This window comes from Aythya fuligula, chromosome 1 (genome assembly GCF_009819795.1).
Source record: "Aythya fuligula isolate bAytFul2 chromosome 1, bAytFul2.pri, whole genome shotgun sequence".
Lineage (NCBI taxonomy): Eukaryota > Metazoa > Chordata > Aves > Anseriformes > Anatidae > Aythya > Aythya fuligula.
The window spans coordinates 95,987,936-96,009,061 of NC_045559.1; the positions used below are offsets into that span (position 1 = coordinate 95,987,936).

General features: G+C 36.7%; 1 protein-coding gene across 5 annotated transcripts in view; it reads left to right on the forward strand.

The window, feature by feature from the left end:
- Positions 1-21,126, forward strand: part of EPHA6 (EPH receptor A6) — a 513,331-nt gene that overhangs the window by 262,418 nt on the left and 229,787 nt on the right. For all 5 annotated transcript variants that reach the window (XM_032187197.1, XM_032187216.1, XM_032187206.1 and 2 more), the window contains 2 exons: positions 1,198-1,353; positions 9,212-9,547. In XM_032187197.1, coding sequence (XP_032043088.1) covers positions 1,198-1,353; positions 9,212-9,547 — 492 coding nt within the window. The remainder of the gene's footprint in view (positions 1-1,197; positions 1,354-9,211; positions 9,548-21,126) is intronic.

The window sequence follows — 21,126 nt, forward strand, 5'->3', positions numbered from 1 at the left end:
ATTGCAAGGGAAGGAAATACTGCCTAGTTCCTGTAGCAATAAAAAGAATATAGTCTTGAATATGTCAAAATGAGAAAAAGCCACATGGATCTTTGAAATATGTATACCAATGGCTTCCATTGTACTGGTGAAGGAGTCGGAAGGAATATGAGCCTATGCAGTCCACACGTGTTAGAGTTGCTCTTTCATTTGTTTCAGTTCTGTTTGCTGATTGAGAATCCAGAAGACAGTACCTGTAATTCATACTGGCATGTGTGAATGTAGTAGTTGGCAGGAGAAAAAAAGAAATCTCTGTCTAAACTTGTGTGCTAAAGGCTGAGAACAGTTTTAAAATAATATTTCAGAATGCGAACCAGGCATATTTATGATAACATTTATTTTAAATAATTGTTTCTGCTTTAAAGGTCAGCAGAAAGGCTTTTAAGGTTCTGCTGTGATGAAGAACTGCTGGGATTCCTGCTCCAACTGGGTGGGCGGTGGGCTCTGACTGCTGCAGCATCTCCCATCCTCAAAGCAGCTGCTATCTGGGTTGTTTCTTGACACAATTAAGAGTAGCCTCAGGCTTTCTGTAGTTTGTGCTAGAGGGTATTGGCACCTCTGTCCTACATCTCCAAAGGTTATTAGAGCAGTGCCTCCCAGCCCTCATTCCAACACAGTGCAAAGGACTCAACTAATTGACCCTGCTGTCAGAGGCTTCTCAGGAGACTCTGGGCAGGTCAGGCCCATCTGCAAATACAGGGATGTCATTCCTGTCTCATCAAGGCATTGTGAGGAGAAGCACATTGAGCCTTAAAAGTCTCTACTACTTAAATAAGGAAGCCATATAAATAGCATTGGTAGATACGAAGTTATCCCACTCTTTAGTGTTATTAATATATGAAACCTACATAAAACATAGACAGTGAGCTTGTGTTTACTTGATACTAGTGAAGTTTCCTAGGTAACAGTTTCAAGCAGCAGTGATGGCTGTCTATTAGGAAGCTGTCTCTTTTAATGTTTACCCATCAGACATCAAGAACATACATATATTTTTTAAGTCCATATACCAAAATAAAAACTGTGAAGCATTATGTGATCAGAATAGCATATATATCTAGGTTGGAAAGAAAAGACAGTGCATTATAACTGCATGGAACAGATTTTACTTACGACCAAAATTTGCTGCTATTAATAAAAAAATATTTTCTTGTTTTGCAGCTTGCAGGCCTGGATTCTATAAAGCATTTGCTGGAAATGTAAAGTGTTCCAAGTGCCCTCCACATAGTTTGACCTATGTTGAAGCAACTTCTGTATGTCAGTGTGAGAAAGGTTACTTCAGAGCTGAGAAAGACCCACCAACTATGGCATGTACCCGTAAGTCTGATCACTACCGGTGTCTGCAGTTCTGTGACTCATTTATGCATTTTTTTTTATTTAAAAATGACATGAAATTGTACATTTTCTGAATAATCCTGTTAAAAATTACCAAAAGAGATTTCTTGATCAAATTTCAAACAGCAGTTTTCTGTTTAGTTATATCCCTAAAAATACTGCCATGTTTCTTACATTAATGACTTATTAACCTGTAGTTCTGAGGGATAATGTAAGGTATGTAATCATTGTCATGTAGATAGCAATGTTGAATTTTAACTATTCATATGTATTTTAAGGACTTGAAAATATTCTTGCGCAAAAACTTGCAAAAAACTGCGGCTGCATATGAATAAAAAAAAAAAAAAAAAAAAAAAACACGGATATTACATACTCTCCTGTCTCCTCAGATAAAAATTAAAGCCAAAGTACTATTGCAGTAGTTAGCAGTGCATAGTCAATTTTTGGTATGACTAATGATGTAAAAGTAACTGAGCTGACAGTAGCAGAATTGAAGTACTTCCCGTGTTCATGCTAGTCTCTCCATGTGGCACTACACTGGATAAACTGGGAATATACCAGGTAATTTGAGGCTGATTGACAAAGTTATAGGTGTTCTGTAATCCTGAGGTCATTACGTAGACCAAGCCATTTCACGTCCGTTGAGTGGGAGTGATCTTCACCAAAAGCGACATTGATCAGATCCAAGGCACTTATCAGAAAGTTGTCCAATCTAGCCATAGAGCATTCAGAGGTGAAAGGTACATCCCAGACTCCAGCTGCTTGAGGGACATGGGTTCAAGAAGCACCTCAAACCAAGTAACATAATCTGCTGTCAGCTCGCTCTGGAGTGAGGCGTGTAGGTCTGTCATTTTTTACGGAATGTGTGAGGGGAGAAAAATGTTGTTCCAGACTTCCCAAAGGAAAATGTTGATTACAAACAATTCCACTCAAATGAGTGCCCTGAGCATAGGCTATGAAAACTTACCCACAGAGCTAACGCACATCGCAGGCACTCTTGACAGTTTCATGCTTATTAAGATGGTTTCACTCATACATTATGCAGATGTGGTACCACATTACTTATGCCATTGATTTTTCATTTCCAAAAGACAGTTTTCTGAAAAATTGCTCACACATGGCATTATGTTCCCCTAGTTATCTTTCAGGGCACAATTTTAAGCCCAGCTACCCACCAGTATTGATAAGGTAAGGAGGAACATGAGAGCCTTGTGGCACCAGGGAGCAGGTACCTACAGCACCCTGGTCCTGCTCCCTTTTCCCCAACAAAACTGGGATGCTGAAAGCTGCTTTGGCTGACAGCTGTCAGGAGAGATTTGCTGCCAGACCACTCTATTCCTGCTGAGGATATCAGCCAGAGCAACCGAATAAGTGGGTGTAGGGAAGAAATCAACCACAACAGCAGTACCAGTGCCCCATCTCACCTCAGATTTGGAGAAATAACAAATAAGGGAGACCGTGAACCACATTCTGGTTTCTTCCTTTTTCTTGGTTCAGTGCCACCACAGATTGCCTCTTATTCAACCTAGATTGCAAGGTATCAATATTTCACTGACTTTAATAGCAGATGTATTCATCTTATACCTACAATGATGATTATTTCACTAATTGTCAGCTCTGGAAATGACACTAAGATTCTGACAGGCAGACTGTGTTCTTATCTTCTTGCATATCATCAGTAATGAAGAGTCTGCAGGCTAAATTATTCCCTAACCGATATCTTTAGCCCCACTGCTTTCAAATTATGCTCTCGGTTATTAAAATTATGTTTCTGTCATAAATACAACTTCACTGCCTTCGGTGGGTCTGTGCAGATGTGGATAATTTAAATTTAATAAACAAAGATATTGGTGATGTATGAGACAGGGTAGAATTTAGCATGTTTCTTCCAAACTGTCATGCTTTACCGTAATAAAAGGAGCTTGAAAGTTAGAAAAAAAAAGTGAGCCAATTTGACTACACAAAGAGAAAAGGCTGCACAGTAAGAATATGCCTTTTCTACATAAACACTTTTGGGACAGGTCTCTATTTTTGATGTCAATTTTCAAATTTTTATCCTGACATATGAGACAAGATAAGAGATTAGAAATTTTTCTTGTGACTTTTCAAACGAGTTGTTCTTGAATCAAACACATTTACTAATGGATTCTCTTTACAAACCTCTTCATTTTAAAATATTTTAAACCGACTACATTCAAACCTATTTTATTTGCTTCTTCACGTCCTGAAAAGCAATATGCCTAAAATAGGTAGATATTTTTATTCTCTCTCTCTTCATTCCTGTATACGGTTAGAAAGTAATTTCTCACTCCAGAATTTTTCCTTGGTTCTGGAAAACTTGCACGAATAGCAATATGGAGAATAAGGACCTTGATCCAAGAGACTATGAATTGAAGAGCTTAGCTTCAGGCATCCATTTTTTCAAGCTGAGCTTTGAATCTAATTTCATTAATTCTGTGAAAGTGCATACTGTATATTTTCCCAAGATTGTACAGTTCCCATTTTTACTTCATGAAACTGTATTTTATAAAAGAAGAGTATGCACTTCATAGAAAGCATAGTAGAATTCTAATTTTAATGAGAGGAAAAGAAAATTACATTGGGATATATTGTTAATTACTTTCTCATAGCCTTTTTCCATTTAATTGGCACTTGTTATCAATCTCTTGCTGCTGCTCTTTCTCCTTATTGTATTTCTTTGCCATATGTGAGTACTCTATCAGTGATCTCTCCACACACACAGTGAGCAACAAATAACAGCATATCTTCTTCCCTGTCTGATTACTCTGTGCATAAACTAACATTTCCCACTATAATGTAATTAATAAATTGATCTATCTTTCAAGGTCAAAGGCAGGCAGTCTTTCGTTGAGTCTGAGTATGAATGCATCTATTCTCATGTTAGGCTTAAACAATTTTGAGCCAACAAATTTATGTTCTGTTCAGAAACCTTTGGCACAAACTGTATCCTCCATACCGAAACTTTTTAAGAGCTACCACTGTGTTCCAGCAGCAAAATCAAGCAACAGGCTTGAAGCCTTTGACTGTACTGCTTCTATTGCTATTTGCGTGTGTATATACATACATATATATATATATATATATATATATATTTGTTTGTAATTTATCATTATGCTCAGACTTGGAGTATTGGTTTGCAGTCACCAGTTCCTGTCATGAGGAAATTCTTCCTGCCTGCCTCATTGAGAAAAGAATAAATGATTCTGAAAAGGCAAAAATGTAATACAGCATTCCACACCAAGTGTCACTAATCTATGCTGCATATATGTATGTATGTATATAAAAAAGCAATTACGAACTCAAGGGACACAGGTAGACGGTGATTCTGAGTATTCTCATGAGATGATGATTAATTTCTGCCACTTCTGCTGTGAATTCAGTTGTCAAGTAATACACAACGATGGCAGTGTAGTTGTTGGTAACAGACAGTTCTCGCTTAAAAAGAAAAAAAAAAAAGAAAAGAAAAAAAATATTTTCCAGACAGTCATTGCCCTGTATTATGTAAAATACTGCACTGTCCTCACCAGACTTCTGCAGCATTTGGATTGCTCCTCCTTCCTTCCACAAAGGGCAAAATGCACTTCACTTTCATAGATGGAGAGCATACACAAAGCAGCTAGGCGAGGTGCGAAGCACAGCATGAGGCATAAACTCAGCTGTGATGCTCTTGGAGTAAGCCTGATTTTCCATAAGAGATCAGTGCCAGTCTACTCCACAGAGGGTGTAGAAATACTTGTTTCATTATAATTCGCAAATGAAGCAAAAGGCATTGCTCACACTCAGGCTGTGTTTTATCTAAAAAGCAGAAGAGCTTCATTTTTAGTAATGCTCAACCATCTGAACTGTTTTACTCTTCTGCATAAAATCCAAAGTCATGAATTTTGCTGTTAGAAAAGGATCCATCATTTTCACCAATGTACTTGGTTTCCTTAAAAACAATATGAGGAAATCCCTGAGAGCCTTGCACACAGATGTCTGCAGAAGGGTTATTGCTGCCAAGTTTTTTTGATGTGTCAAATAATCTTTGTGTAATTTATAAATGATAACAAAGCAATCGGGCCACATCCATAAAAGCCCAGTGACACATAATTTAGCTGAATCTGAGGATTAGAATTAATTGTCTCTCTTTGTTCCAAGTTCTAAATCTTAGTAAATGATTCACTGCATGTCATTACAGCTTAATATTTGCATGAAATCACAGTTAAACTGGCATAATTTAACAGCAATTAAAAAGCTATTTAATCGTCATGCAAATTGGCATGAGGGGCCTTGAGTATGAAGGGTGTCTGAGGGTTTTTTCAGTACTTGCAGGCGGACAGTCGTATACTTTCAGACATCCCTAACATAACTGATAATCTTCTCCTTATTCATTGAAATATGAATGTACAATAATTTGTGTTTTCTCTTATAAATGAGAGTTAAATCCCAAATCATAAATATAACAACCTTCACTTCACAGTATATGGCTAAAAAAGTTATTTTATCTACCATATTGGCTCTTTGGCTGATACTATCTACACAGAACAACAAACTAAACACATTAAGATAGACAAATCCAGGCAAAAGAAAAAGCCTTCTTAGTGCCTGGATACACATTAATTCCTATGTTTTAGCATGCCAAACTTATTGAAGGGACATACAAAAACTAAGCTGTGATAACCCATTGTCATAATATCTGTAGTTTATATAAGATTAGATCTGAACCAGTTTTAAAACATTGGCTCCAGTCCTATGAGTGATTACACACATGCTTAATTTTAAATGCATGAATATTACCAATTATTTCAAGGGGATAACTGATCCGCTTAAAGTTATGCACATATGTAAGCGTGATTAAAGATCTTCTTCCGTATTCCTAAAACTCCTTATTGGTTTTAACAGTGGGAATTTGTTAAGACCAGTCATTATTTAATTTCTCACAGAATGTTTTTGGATGAAGCACAATTACTCCTTTCTTCTGCACATAATTACTAAGAACTGAAGCTGAAGTAATCTGTGCTGGTTTTAGCTTATTTCAATTGGAGAACTGTTTTCCAGAGTAGCTACAACCACCGGTGTCACAGTAATTTTATGGGAAGTTAAGAGATCTGTGAATCTGAGACACTAAGGTTATAGAGGCTTTTTTCTACCAACTCAGCATCTTCAAGGCTGTACCTTGTCTCTGCTTTCCACACCATTGGAAAATAATGCATCAATATAAATAGCAGTTGTTAACAAGTTGCATTTGTAAATACTTACGTATTACAGTATTCCAAATGCTACAATATTAGACTTATCACAAGGTCACACTCAAAAGCCAGGAAGGATATACTCAAAATATTCTCTGGGACTGTAAAAACTGCAAACTACAAAAATAATTTTCATCTGCCAGGTTCCAGAAATATTGATCTTCATACAGTACAAATAAGTCACGTACCATTCAGCTAAATGACTCCTTGATATTCCAAGAAATAACTGCTCTTCACTGTCAGGGGCTTTTTGGCTGCTAACCATAAGCTCTGTGCAGATAGATACACAAATACTCTCACATTCAAAATATTTTAATCCTTCTTGTCCACTGAAAAAAGTGCAAACACAGTAGCTCCAAGTATTTTAATTATCAAGTGCTTGAAATCTAGTAGCCAACTCATCATTCACCTTAGGGCAAAAATCATTCTAATAAAACCATAGCCTCAGCTGTTTAACGTTACAAAAAATATCAGAAAGAAAAAAGCAACTCAAATGTTCAACTACAATTCACAAAAAACCTTAACATTTATTGGTTCACATGATCCCTCCTGTGCCATACAAACATTTTTTTTTTTCCTTTACAAGCATCACAGCTTTTATAGATACATTTAACACTGTATAAGTAAACAAATGCCATCACTTAAAACTATAAACTTTGGTGAGCCGAGCAGTGACTTTTCTTCTGCAACTATTATTGTTTCTTTCCTTCATTAAAGTTAGTATTTCTTTTTGATGTAATGTGTAGGTACAGTTGTATAGATGTTTATGTTTTTTTAGTAAAATATAAGATGAAATAATATTTTCTGTTAAGGTATAGTCCATTTTAGTATCCTGGGTCATCTTCAAGAAATAAGGACTTGAGTAAATAGACTTACTTCAGTAGGTGCATATTTCAAAGCTACTCAGGGGCTTGATTTTCTAAATCTCACAACATTTTTGTTCAGATAAATACAGCTTAAAGTTTGAAAATTCCATCAGCATATCAGTGCTGTAGTAATTGTTACTAGTAAGGAAAAAAAAAAAAAGTAAAATAATGGAACTAAATGACTAGGAAAAAATAATATAACTTTTTTTTGAGGGGGAGGGAATGGGATTTGAGGTCCTGGTTTATATATGAAATGTCAGAAGGAGCTTTGATATTTTTTTTTTCCTTTCTAATGTAAAGTTTAACCATTCAAAACTTCATAGCTAAGTCTTGATGGCAGGTTATATAAATCATGAAAAGCTGTAAAGCAAGCTTAAAGTTTTCGAAGCTCTACTAACCACTGACTAAACCATCTTAGTGCACTGTGATTTTCTGATGAGAGCTGGGAATGTAATGTTCATTCAGCTCACCATAAGCCCAGAGTTCACCCGTTAAGTTTAGCACAGTCATTTTACATAGATCAAAACCTGGAGTATAAGGCTTTGCGTTTTGCCAGATCCATGTTTCTTGCCTAATTCTTATGGGCACTTTTTTGGTTTACATATAATTTGTTTTGAAAGCTGTGTGTTTGTGTTTGTTTGAAATACGCTAGCTCTAAAAAGAAGAATATGCTAAGTAGAGATAAGATTATTTAGAGTTCCTCTAACAGTTTCCACCTTCATCCTTTCACTAATTCCTGTCTGAATATGCAAAGTCTCAGGTGATTTACTTGTGGTGATACACAGAAAATCAGCATAACAGCTTAAAACTTGCTTGGTGTCCCTTGGCTATTGTGGGATCCACTGGAAATGGATCACTTGTGGTTCCTCCAACTCTACACAGACAGCTGTACCACTTGTTGGCTAGCTAAGAGGTTTCCTATATTCTGCCTGTTGCTAGTACTTCTGCATTCCTCCTCCCTGTGGTCTTCAGGAACTATTTTTTCTCCTGTTTTGCAACCATCCCTTTAGATCTTTAGCTTGTAAGTGGGATGTCTTTGCTGTTAAACTGATGCTGATTAGGTGCCGGGCAGGGATAAAAAACATGTAAACTGTCTCTTGTGCCTAATACTCTTAGCCTGTTGCTACCCAGCTCTGTTAATGAGTAGCAGCAAAGAAATCCCCCAGGATAATAGCAGCGAAGGATAGAAAAAATATGTGGTACTAAAGAATTAATACAAACAACTTCACTTCCTGTAGTTATTCCAAAGCTGTCATTTATTTACTTACTCAATTTAACTCTTCTAAGACACAGAGGACCATAAGTATCAGAAAAGCCTACTTTACTAGGCAAAACATAAGGAAATAAATTCTGTGGTTGGAACTCTACAGCTCTACCCCAGTACCCCACAAGTCAAAAAGTATTTAGTGCAAATTTAAGTTATCAGGTCTAGCTTGGACCTTCCCAAGTAATTTATATGTTGTCTTAAATTATTTCTGAATTAATTCTAATTCATTTAGAGTTTTCAGCTTCTTACGATCTTACATGTTTATCCTTCCTGTTTAATTTTCAAGGATTTAAATTATTTAGATAATTTTAAGTTTTTCAATTGAATTCACTATTCAAACATAATCTTTTCAACTTTTTGCAAATAATTGCCTTAAGATTAATATTATATTTTTGGGTGGTTTTGCCTCCAAAGCAGACAACAGACGCTTAACAGGCTTTCCCCCTCCTTCTTTGCAGGGCCACCTTCTGCTCCCAGGAACGTGATTTTTAACATTAATGAAACAGCTCTCATGTTGGAATGGAGCCCCCCAAGTGATACAGGAGGAAGAAAAGACCTCACTTACAGTGTCATCTGTAAGAAATGCGGGTCGGATGCCAGCCAGTGTGAGATATGTGGGGGAGGCATCCGCTTCATCCCCAGGCACACAGGTCTCATCAACTCCTCCGTGACAGTGCTGGACTTTGTGTCGCATGTCAACTACACCTTTGAAATAGAGGCCACGAATGGCGTCTCGGAGCTGAGTTTCTCGCCCAAGCAGTTCACAGCTATCACAGTTACCACGGACCAAGATGGTAAGTCTCACCACCGTGCGTCTGTTACTATGCCCCTGTCATTCGTGCACTTTTTATGGGTATCATTTTGCTTCTTGGAAGTCTGGGTCAGTGAGTTAGGATGCTTTGCAGATTGTTATGCATTTTTATGTGTGAGGACTTTCAGTTTCTGCTGATGAGGCCACTGAATGCTTTTGTCAGTTGGCCCTTGACCCCAAAACACAGGGCACAAAACCACATCTTTGCTTAATGTGTCTTCCTGTTTAAATGAAGTGCATACTTTAACACAACCTGAGCCTACCAGTGGTTTGTCACAACTGGAGTCTGTGTCTGATGTTCTTCCAAGTCTTCCCTTACAATTTCAGTTTTGAAAGACTAAAGCACCACATTACCCACCAATTTCATAGTTTAAAGGTGAAATGAAAGTGAATTCATTTCCTTTAGTATCCATGTTTCGTAGTACTAATACAGCATGATTTACTCTAAGATGTTTCAGCATCTGTATGAGCCATTTCCTCAGGTGAGATATCATAATGGATTTTTTGTTACTTTAATTGTCAACTTCATGTTATCATTTCTGATATTCCCCCACACACCATTTCAGTTCAGATTCATGTTTAGGGCTGTCCTTTATGAGAAACATGGGTACCAAAAAGAGCTCTGTAGTTTATTTCTGCACATTTTTCCTCTTCCATCTATAGAAATACTTACTATGCCAGCAAAAAGCATCATAGGTTACCAACAAAGCAATCTGTATAGTAGTGTTATCTTCTGGCTTGTGCTACTGTAGATCAGAAGGTTATTTCAAAATTATCCCTTGCTGACTTTTGTTCCAGAAATGTTTTTCACCTACTGTGCAGTGACATTGCAACTGTAGCTGAAGTGTTTAATGTAGGACACGAGCTGAACTGGCAAAACTAGGATTTTGAGTACCAAAACCTTTGGTCGTGTAAAAGTAATTAGTAAAAGTGCTAATGTTCAGGAGGATCCTGTTATGTTCCACTTGTAGGAAGGCCCTGTTTTTTTTCATTGATTAGCCTAGCAAAAATCTGCTTACCTGTGTATCTGGGACAAGCAGTTTTGTTGATGAGTTAAGTAATGACTTATTCGCCTTTGGGCATGCCAAAATTAACAGCTTGCTGTGATGATGATGATAATGACAATGATGGTAATTCTAATAATATTCTTGAAAATGGTTTGGGAAAACAATGAAAACTGCTCACTTATCTTTAATGTGATGATAGTAACAGAACAGATGATTACATAAGATACTTAATGATATGTTCATTGCAATGAGAATTGTCTTAAGCTCTCGGGCTATGCATCACACGTTGAACCTGTACCTCACTATTGCTTTCTCATCAGAGGAAAAACATGCTGCTAGAATCTACCTCTTTGGTATACTTACTTTCAGATGTTTTGTTACATGGTACAAAATGCAAGTCAGTAAGCATGCACAAGTGGAGGTCACCAGAGAGATGGTTTATTTTTAAACTGGCCAACAGCTGTCTGAACACACTTTGTGAATTGTATTTAAGTGGTGGGCTTTTAAAAAATAATACATCTTTTGCTGATGTCTGTTTCTGGTTTAAGGATATAGATTTTCACCGCAGTTTACTCAAAACAGGGAAAAGACCAATGTTCTGATAATTTGTGACACACTGACAGTAAAGTCTAGAGTGTAGGCTGCTTGCACTATAATAATTCTTACATTGCTAAAAATTCTATTGGAAGAGCTTGAGAGAATTTAAGACCAGATTTCCAGAATATCAGTATGTTTATTTGGATATAAAAAGACAGCTTTGCAGGAGGGAAGCATTGTAATAAATGAAATAGAGGCATCTATAAAATGCAGTTATAAAGATAAAATATTTTTTGTAGGCTTAAAAACTGTGTCATTGCATAAAATCATAAAAATGGTAACTATATATTTAGATGAAAAAGAGAGAAAGATAGTGTCATATGGAATAGTCTTTGGAAGAAAATTAATGGGGTTTTGGTTGATGGAAATTGAGAAGAAAATAAACATTTTTTTGTGAGTTTCTTTTAGTCATGAATAAAAAGTGGTAGTATGAAGAAAGTTAGGGTATCTTACCTGAGAAAACAAAGCTGTAGAACTAAAGCTTCAGACCACTGCAGAGATTTTATTAATGTTTATATATCACGCTGGAGTTCTCTGAGAAAAGGATTTATGACTTTTTTTTTTTTTTTAATTTCATTGGTAGCCAGATACTACTAAACAACTTACAGTATTTTTCATGCCATATTTACCAAAAATACTAAATAATTGCCTTTATATTGCAAATATTTTCCAGCTGTACCACCAAGCAGCAAGCTCACTGTTGCAATCTTTCCTTCTAATCTTAATTATCTTGAAATGGACACTACTTATTGCCTGATGCTGCAAGATCATACACATGTTCGTATAAATGAAAGATACAAGATTATAGACATGAAGTGACAACAAATCAAAAATGTCTTAGTGTGGGCAGGTACTACATTACCAAAAGTCCACACTTAAAACAATTTTTTTTTCCTTTTGATGTGGCTAATTTGAAAAATCTAGACCTATAATGAATTATACCATGACAACTTATTTATCCTATGTTCATATTTTTTTTTATGAGTCTTTTCATACATACTGTTGTAATATTTTTTGCTATACGCATTACATGCTGATAGATCTCTCTCTATATAAATTGTTTTCTTCAATTATTTTATCTTTGTTAAGAATATGGAACAATATATTTAGCTGTTCTAAATACAAACCATTCTTATTAGGTACAAGAATTTACAGTAGCTGAGGAGCTAGCATTTTATTTTCTTTGAGCATATTGGATTTACTTCCCTCTAGTGGCCCCTTCTTTTTGACACTTTATGTGGAATTAACAGATAGTTCTTTAAACATGCAAAACTGTTAGTTTGTGCTTCAGTGCTGTTTTTTTTTTTTTTTCTTCTTTCTTTTTGGAGAAGATACTGCTGTTGGTATTTTGCTGCAGTGCAGTGAATAATACCATGGGCATCCACAGAAACTGAGAAATTGTATTCTACCCCAGTTAGTGAGCAGAGAGTAAGAGCATCAGAGGGAGCATAGTTGCTGACAGGAGAAGTGAACTACTTCAGAAGTGATTAAGGCTCGTCTCTAGGAGTTATACTACAACTAATATTAAAGTCTTAACATGCATGTAATGTCTCTACATGCAATCACCATCATCAGCAAGATTAAGTACAACGCTGAGCTCTAACAATGGCAAGAAGCAAACTAAAGGAAAGTAACACTTACTTTGAAAAGGTTTTGCAAACTGCAACCCACAAACCACTTTGCAATTTGATGACTAAAGCATTACTAGATCTGATCGAATACTAAAGAAAACTTACTGACATTAATGCAAGCTATATAAAATCAATTTGTTATCATCCATGACTCGTTTAGTTATTAATTTTGCACAAATATTCATAAATTCAATAGCCTTTTTTTCTGGGTTTCATAAAGATACAAAGTTTATGCAGTCTCATTGTCTGTCAGGCACCCTGAAGAACTGTGAACCCAACTCGAGTTTGATAACAAAAAAGATTTCCCAGATACTGCATTCTCTCAACAGAAGCATGAAAAAACAGCCCTTAGGTCACTTATGCTCACCAAGCTGCTGGTTGGGTCTGTAAGTTAAAAAGCAAGCTGTGTTAGGCTGGACCTGAGAGGCCTACTGACAGACCACTTAGCTTGTATATCAGCTAGCCAGTTAGGAAAGTACACGTATAATTGCTGTATGACCACAGTATGTGCTGCCTTGTCCAGCAAGTGTGACAAAGATGGGGTAGGGATGTGCTGGAAAGCTTAGATGTTGTGATGGAGAATGAGGGAAGGTCAAGTATAAGCCACTCTTTCACTGTTTTGTTTTTAAATGTTTTAAGATACCAAAATAATCCATACTTTAAATTCAGATAAATGGGCAGATAAACAGAACGAGATTCTGCTCAGTAAAGCACTTAAGGAAAGTCCTTGTTCAAGGAAGAACATTAGCTCGAATTAAGTGCTTTCCCAAATCACTGCCAAACTAATTTGTGAACTGAAGGGTAAAACATTTTCCAAAAAAAAAAAAAAAAACTTCATCAGAAATGTTTAGTAATACTGTTGTTCTGCAAAGTGCTATGATGCCTTTTCTTTGTGGGGACGATAAAGTTTTATACTGCAGTGAGTATGCTGAGTGTGAAGTAATTGTACTCAATTGACTTTAAATCATTGTGTAAAAAGGCAGCTGAATTGTGATTTATGTTTCCCTTATGAATAATGGGAGGAAGAGACACCTCACTACATAAGTTTCTTGGAGTCTGCCTTGCCTAAAGAAAACTCAGAAATACTTGAGGTTTTCATGCATAATTTACGTAGTAAATGATGAATAATTAAGCAAAGCAGAACTTAAAACAATAGTTCCTGTTTCCAAATAATAACGAACATATACATTCACCCAGTGAGCATTCATATGTTCTGTTACCTGAGTACAAAGGGCTTTTTTGACATTACATGGGAGTGGAGCTGTGAGACAGGTCCTGAGTGTGTCATTATGTACGTATAGATGGATTGTGGCTTGCTCCATTCCAGTCCCCCATTTTCAACTGTGTGACCAAGGAGTCTCTGACTGAGTAGTTTCCTCCATGTCCGATCTGCATCTTCACCTCATCGTGTTCCTCCTGTGGGATTCTGCACCCGCAGTCCCCTGCTCACCTTTTTTCTGCCAGCCCCACAAGCAGCGACCTCCCCTAAAACCACAGGCCAGCCATGGGACGTTTCATGGGCATCGTTCCTTTCATGGGTTTCTTCCACCTTGACAGAAAGTTAATGCTACAGAGAAGTGCTCCTTCTGCCATCGCAACCCAGACATCTCATTTTATCCCTCCTCAGTCCTGCATTTCATGAGTGTCTCTGGTCTCCCCAGTATCGAAGACCTGCTACCAGTGGACAAACTGTCACGAGAGACTTGGCTCTGTCTGTGCATACACCCTATCACTGTGCTGAAGACCAGCCTTGTTTTGCAGTGTCTGTCTAGTGCAGACATTCTGCGCCTAGCTGAGGTATTAGGGCAGACTCTGGAACTGCAAATCTGGCAGGGTTCCTTTGTCTAGGACATTTTATCTTCTATCCATTGGCAGATATATTGTAGGTGATAAGATGTTTCCTAACCTGGTGGTAAAATCTTGCTGGTTTCTGAAAAGGGATTGCCTTTCATCTAATTTGTGTTTCCAGATAAGTTATGGCAAATTCATTGCTTGTGGTATTGGTAGTTCTTCAGATGTGTTTGTACCCTGGTGCAGATGAGCTGTATCAACAGCAGGCTCTTTTCACTCCCTTAGAGCTGTGGGAGCTGAGGAGTGCGTGGAAGGATTTCAGTGCCTCTTCCAGGACTTAACATGCCCTCATCATCATTCGTTAATAGCATATATCATGATGTTAACAATGCAGACAGCACACGTTGCCTCATCCAACTGTAAGCAAAGCATCTCAGTAGTACTTCTACCAGGACAGTTTTCAGGATCAATCCCTCTGGCTGATCACAGCATAGTTTCAGGACACTTGTCAGGGTGGGAGAAGAGTGCCCTGTTCACTTATTCTAAATTGCATGGTAGCATCTGACTTTCACCCTAATCAAAAATCAACCTTCCTTTTCTTCCCCTGAGCCTCAAACCTCTATAGATGTGATTGTCCTTTGTGACTTTAAAGTCAAGAACATTTATCTTCTTATACTGGCACGACAAAACCCTTTAAAGCGTCTTCCAAACTATTTATGTTAATGGTTTCTAAATCTAAAGGAACAGCTATTTGTAATAACCAATTGTCAAAATGGAATAGCAGGTCACATAAAAGCCTGTTATGAAACAGTCACAAAACAGCCTCCAGCAGACATTACCAAAGCTCAAGCCACATGATTTGATTAAATAAGAAATGTCATGAAAATTTCATAGATGACAGTAAATGAGAAATTTATGGCATTTGTGGACCTAGTACCTACAGCTGTATAGATACTTCCACCAAACCATGTCCTGTTATGAGAACAGTGCAGAACACTGCTGCCAGTGCTATTCACGTGAAAAAATTGAAGGAAAATGTTAACATGGTGGTTACTAGCTAAAGATAGTCTGTAAAGGCCCATACTGAGTGTAGCATGAAGATGGTAAGAGAGATTACCAATAAAAAAAAAAAAAAAAAAGTTTGAGATGTGCAGTCCCTATTTTAAGACACATCTGAATAATGCTCTTTTCCAATTACACGTTTAATTTTAAAAAGATTTTCAACATTATGCAATGAATATTCATGCTAGTCTGTGAAACTATATGTAGATATATTCATATTTATCTCAGTGTGTGTATACATTAAGCATTTAAATTTGGAAAGAAAACCACAAGGAAAAAATGCTAAGTCTTCATTCTCAGACTTTTTCAACTCAGATGCTGTTGAACACTCTTCAGGTCTACCCAAAGATTCTGGAGCCCCCATTATAAGAAACACATGGACCTGCTAGAGCAAGTCCAGAGGAGGGCCATGAGGATGCCCAGAGGGCTGGAGCACCTCCCCTATGGGAACAGGCTGAGAAAGTTGGGGTTGTTCAGCCTGGAGAAGAAAAGGCTCCAGCAGCAGCTTTCCAGTACTTAAAGGGGGCTTACAAGAAAACTGGAGAGGGACTCTTTGTCAGGGAGTGTAGTGATAGGACAAGGGATGACAGTTAAAAATAAAAGAGGGGAGATTTAGATTAGGCATTAGGAAGAAATTCTTCACTCAGAGGGAGGTGAGGCACTGGCACAGGCTGCCCAGAGAAGCTGCAGATGCCTGATCCCTGGAGGTGTTCAAGCCAGGCTGGATGGGGCTTTGGGCAACCTGGGCTGGTAGAAAGTGTCCCTGCCCATGGCAGTGGAGGTGGAACTGGGTAATATTTAAGTTTTTTTCCAACCCATACCATTCTATGATTCTGTGAATGAAATGCAAAGTTTTGAGGAAAGGTCTTTGTGCGGCATGGTTGTTACTCACAAATTTTCATCTGCTGGCCTCTGTACAGTTAGATGACTTTTTGCTGATGATTCTTTGATTGCTGAAATATGTCTGATTACTACACAATAATCACAGGTGAAAAATGACTTTAAATAATCTTGATTTCTATCCTGGAGATTTTTTAAATATTTATGAATTTTCTTTACCAAATATGGCTTCTTTTGCTAGCAGATATTGATATTCAGCCATTTCTTTAATGCAGCAAAAGTCAACCTGATTCCATGTACTTTCGTTTCTCATTCACCAGTATTATCCATTAAGCAAGTCAGACTTCACATAGCTTTAAGATATTTTTTCTTTAAGTTATGCAGTATGAGGAGACAAAGTGAAAGTCTGGCTTGGAGGAGTAGGGAAAAGAGGTTAATCAATACCACCAAGTATTCTTCCCATAATCTACTTATCAGTGCAGTCTTTTAGATTTTATAATAGTTTCTTTCATTGCATAGCACAATATTATTTATAGCCATTGGTAATTTGTCTACGACATGCATTTTTTCAGCAAGTTTCTGTTTTCAGTTGCTGTCATTACATGTATAATACCACATACAATTTCTGCAACAACTGTGTGTTTAATACCAATGGTTTCTCTCAATTTGTGAAGGGAACCTTTGTGGAGAATACTGTAAAATAATGGTTACACATAAATTGGTAGGCATGTAGCACTGGATAAGAAATATGCCTTTATTTTGTTTGGTCCTTTTATTGTCAACAGCTGCTAAGGACACTCAGCACATTCCATGATCAAGGATAAGATGTTTATTCATCAGTTTTGGAGACTTTAAATGAAATTTTCAACTAAGCTTATTGGTGCTATCTGCACTCCACTCAGTTAAGAGCCCTCTTAGGATAATCAAGCACATTTCAGTTAGCTGGAACCTCTTGCCATGAATGATAGAGTTTGAAGAATGATTATTGAGTATTCTAGTCAGGGTAGGGTACAAGAGATTTCAGATATAAACTGGTGCCTTAAGTAATTAGAAACCTCTGCCACAGATGTTAATTGACCGACTTACGAAATTCTTCAGAGTTACATTAGGAACCTTCTGTTTTCAAAGTTTACCTAAACATTTCTGAAAGCTATTTCATTTAAAAACAAACAAACAAACAAACAAACAAAAACCTCTGATGTTCCCAGTATATGACAAGTGAAATGAAGACTTCTGTTGCTTTCTTGGCAAGAGAAGTGATTTTGGTCAAGGGTAGTAAAGGAAGACATTCATCATGGCTAGTCTATCTGAAACAAATTGTGTTTGTAGATGTCATGACTTTGACACAAACCTTTAGGGAGCATGAAGGACATGGTAAATTACAAACCAATTCTGCTGATGTTTGCTATGGGGTCTTTAAAGCAATTATGTTGGTAGCAGGTTGCTCCAATTCATTTGCTTCTTAAAATGTAGTTTCTTCATTACACTCAACAACCCTTCTCCTTCCACTTCTGTGACTCTTCCATATGCATTTGCCTTAGGCTCAGAGTTTGGAAATAGTTTTCATTTATATACAGTAATGGCATTAAATTGTGCATATTGGCATAAGGTTGAGAGCAGACTCAAAATTATGTAGTTTCTAAAGCTTCAGAAGTCTATTTATTTTACAGTTCTGTTAGCTTCCAGATAACGTTTCTAATAGCATACTTTTACCTTTCCCTGCTCAAATCAATGAGGGACATCTGTTTGCTATCTTCATATTCAGATAAATATGTTACATACTTAAGTGTTTTATCACCGTTGTAAATTTATAGTGGATCACTGAAAAACTCACATAAGAAATAAAGTTTGTTCCTCTGAAAATATTATAGTAGCCAGGAAATGCACATTTAATATTTAGTTTAGAAATTTATATTGCCTTTCACTATGCAGTCATCAGTCAGACTTCACGTTCCAGTCAGAATCCCAGTCTGAAAGAGATGGGGAGGGAGGGTGAAAATCGGTGTCAAGATTGGTCAGTGGATTGGTAGGCAGGAAACAAAAGAAGGGAAAAAAAGACACTCTTAATCTCTAAAATCTTATTTCTATCCAGCATGCAATCTCTGGTTCCCATTGAGAAGTGGGTTTTGCGTATTAAGTGTGTATCTTTTTCTTTATCCTCTCCTTAAGACTTCCCTAAAAACTTCTTATACGCAGAAATATTGCCAGATACTCAAAATGTGGCTACAGATTCTAGAGCAGATTTTTCCAATAATACAGTTTCACACTTCATTGGTCCTCTGGAGTGAGCGCAACTAATTCTGTGTTGGACTAGCTATTCAGAGTGTTTTGTCTCTGTTGTTTTCACTTACTAAAGTGACCTGGAAGTTAGCAAAAAGTGTATCAGATAAAAGTGCTTGAGCTTCTTGTCTGCGTGTGGAGTCATTATGATAGCCCAAAGGAGAAGGAAGGTGATATGCATGGGCATTCCCAGGGAATACATGAATGAAAGGAAGAAGCGTGTGAATGAAATAATTTAGAATATAAAAATAAACCAAACTAAATAAATTAATTAAATAAAATATATTTAAGAAGGAATGCCTTCAGTGATCTAGACCAATTTGTTCATGGTTTCTTTCTTGCAATAACAATGTCATTTTGTACACTCAGTATTTGAAAATTCTAAACCAAATACAAGAAATTATATAATTGCAAAATTAGGTCTAATGTCCCAAAGCTGTTTCACTAGAAGTCAGGTACAGATGTCCCGTTGAATGAAATGGAAGGGACATCTGGCTCAGCTAATGTTTTCATGACATTAAAACACATTGCTTGTTTTCTACTCTAGTTTTGCTTAATTCTTTTGCCTTCATCCACAGCACTCAGATAACTAGGCACAACTTTTCTGCTGAAGTTAATGGCAAAACCCTAAAAATTGCTCTGGTATTAATTAAATCCCATTCTCCATTGAGTTAAGGTATATTTGCAAGAATGATTTTTGTGCTCATTCTGTCTGAATATAAAGTAATATTTTTAAGTCTGTCTTCTCCATATCATTTTAAATAACACATGCGGTGGCTTTTAAATCATGTGCTTTATCCTTATTTGTATTGAAGGGTTTAGAAATTAACGTGCATTATCTAAGTGATTCATAAATTTTAACTTGTTATTCATTGCAGACAGCTAATATATGATCCTGTAAGTTCCTAACAAGTTGTTGAGCCAGTTTCCAACACTGTATTTTACAGTTTGAAAATAAATGATTATTTGATTGTATTCACTCAAGTAAGTCTGGAAAACAAATTGTATGATTCCAGCAACTGGCTCACACACACATATATATAATATTAAACTCTAGGCTTCATTTTTTAAAATCAGATTGTTCTCTTAAAATTATTTAGCACTTCCTTTTTTTCTATAATTGAGAGTCAATAAGGACTAAAAAAATAAATTACAGGGTAGCGTAATAGAGTAATGGGATTCAGGAAGTTCTGTCTGTGGTTCAAGGATGATGGGCTACAGTCTATCAACAATAGAAAAGATATAAGATTGCCACTTCCCTGTCAAACTAGAAATGTCATTTACTAATTAGACTTGAGGTGACTTGCCAATATGTCAATTCCAATTGTTCATAAATATGATTTATTCTAAGAAAGGGAAAATATTGAAACTGATAGTTAGCATCCCTCTTAGCTAATTTACAGAAAGTATTGATTTCAGTTTATAAATAATGCAAGTCTGACTAGAATCTTTGGAGAGAAGAAATAGAGAACATCATATTTTTCTAATGTGAGAAATATTATTTGTCTTGAAAATGCTTGCTTGTATTTGGAAGTGAATTTTGCATGGTCAAGGAAACAAGTTGACAGCATGGAAGATTAAAGTCTGTACCTTTTCAGAGAACATGTGTGACTGTGGAGCTGTATTAACTTAGTGTACTGGTATCTTTTATTTTTATGCCAGCTGATTAAAAGAGGAGCGTAGCTTTATCTACATACGTCTCCCTGACCTGTTCCTGTATTAATCATGTTCAGTGGTGCCAGTTTCAGTGGGAACTTTTGGTATATAAAACAGACTGTAATACTAAAAAACTATAATCTCAGATGAACAAAGTTTTTTGGGGGAGATTTTTGAAGCTAAATTTCACTGTGAATAGTCTCTCATGTTACAGCCCATAGGAGCTGATGTAAAAGGAATTGTGTCCTGAAAACTCCACCCCTTGGCAGATACAGCTCCTGTATCCCATTTAGCCACCTGCACCTACATTGTTAAGGGATTAACATGATATTGTAATGTCTTTACACCATATTCCAAAGTATGTATCTGTGCAATTCTGTGAAGGTTCAGGGACATACAGCAGGGCATAGTTATCTATTTTCTGAGTTATCTATCACATTTGCTTCATTATCTCCACCTCCAAAACTCTAGCTTTTCTGCTACGATCATTAATCTATGGCACGGCTGGTTCATAACGATGGCCTGACATTTTTAGGTAAGCACCCACGGTGTTAGCTGCAATACTGGGTGGTGAACAATTCCATAAGCCAGATATCTGCATGGAAAATAGATTCAGATCTTGTTTTTCCATGTTCATATATACAGTTGCATTCTGGATAAACTCTCTAGATAACCTTTACATTCTTATAAACATAATA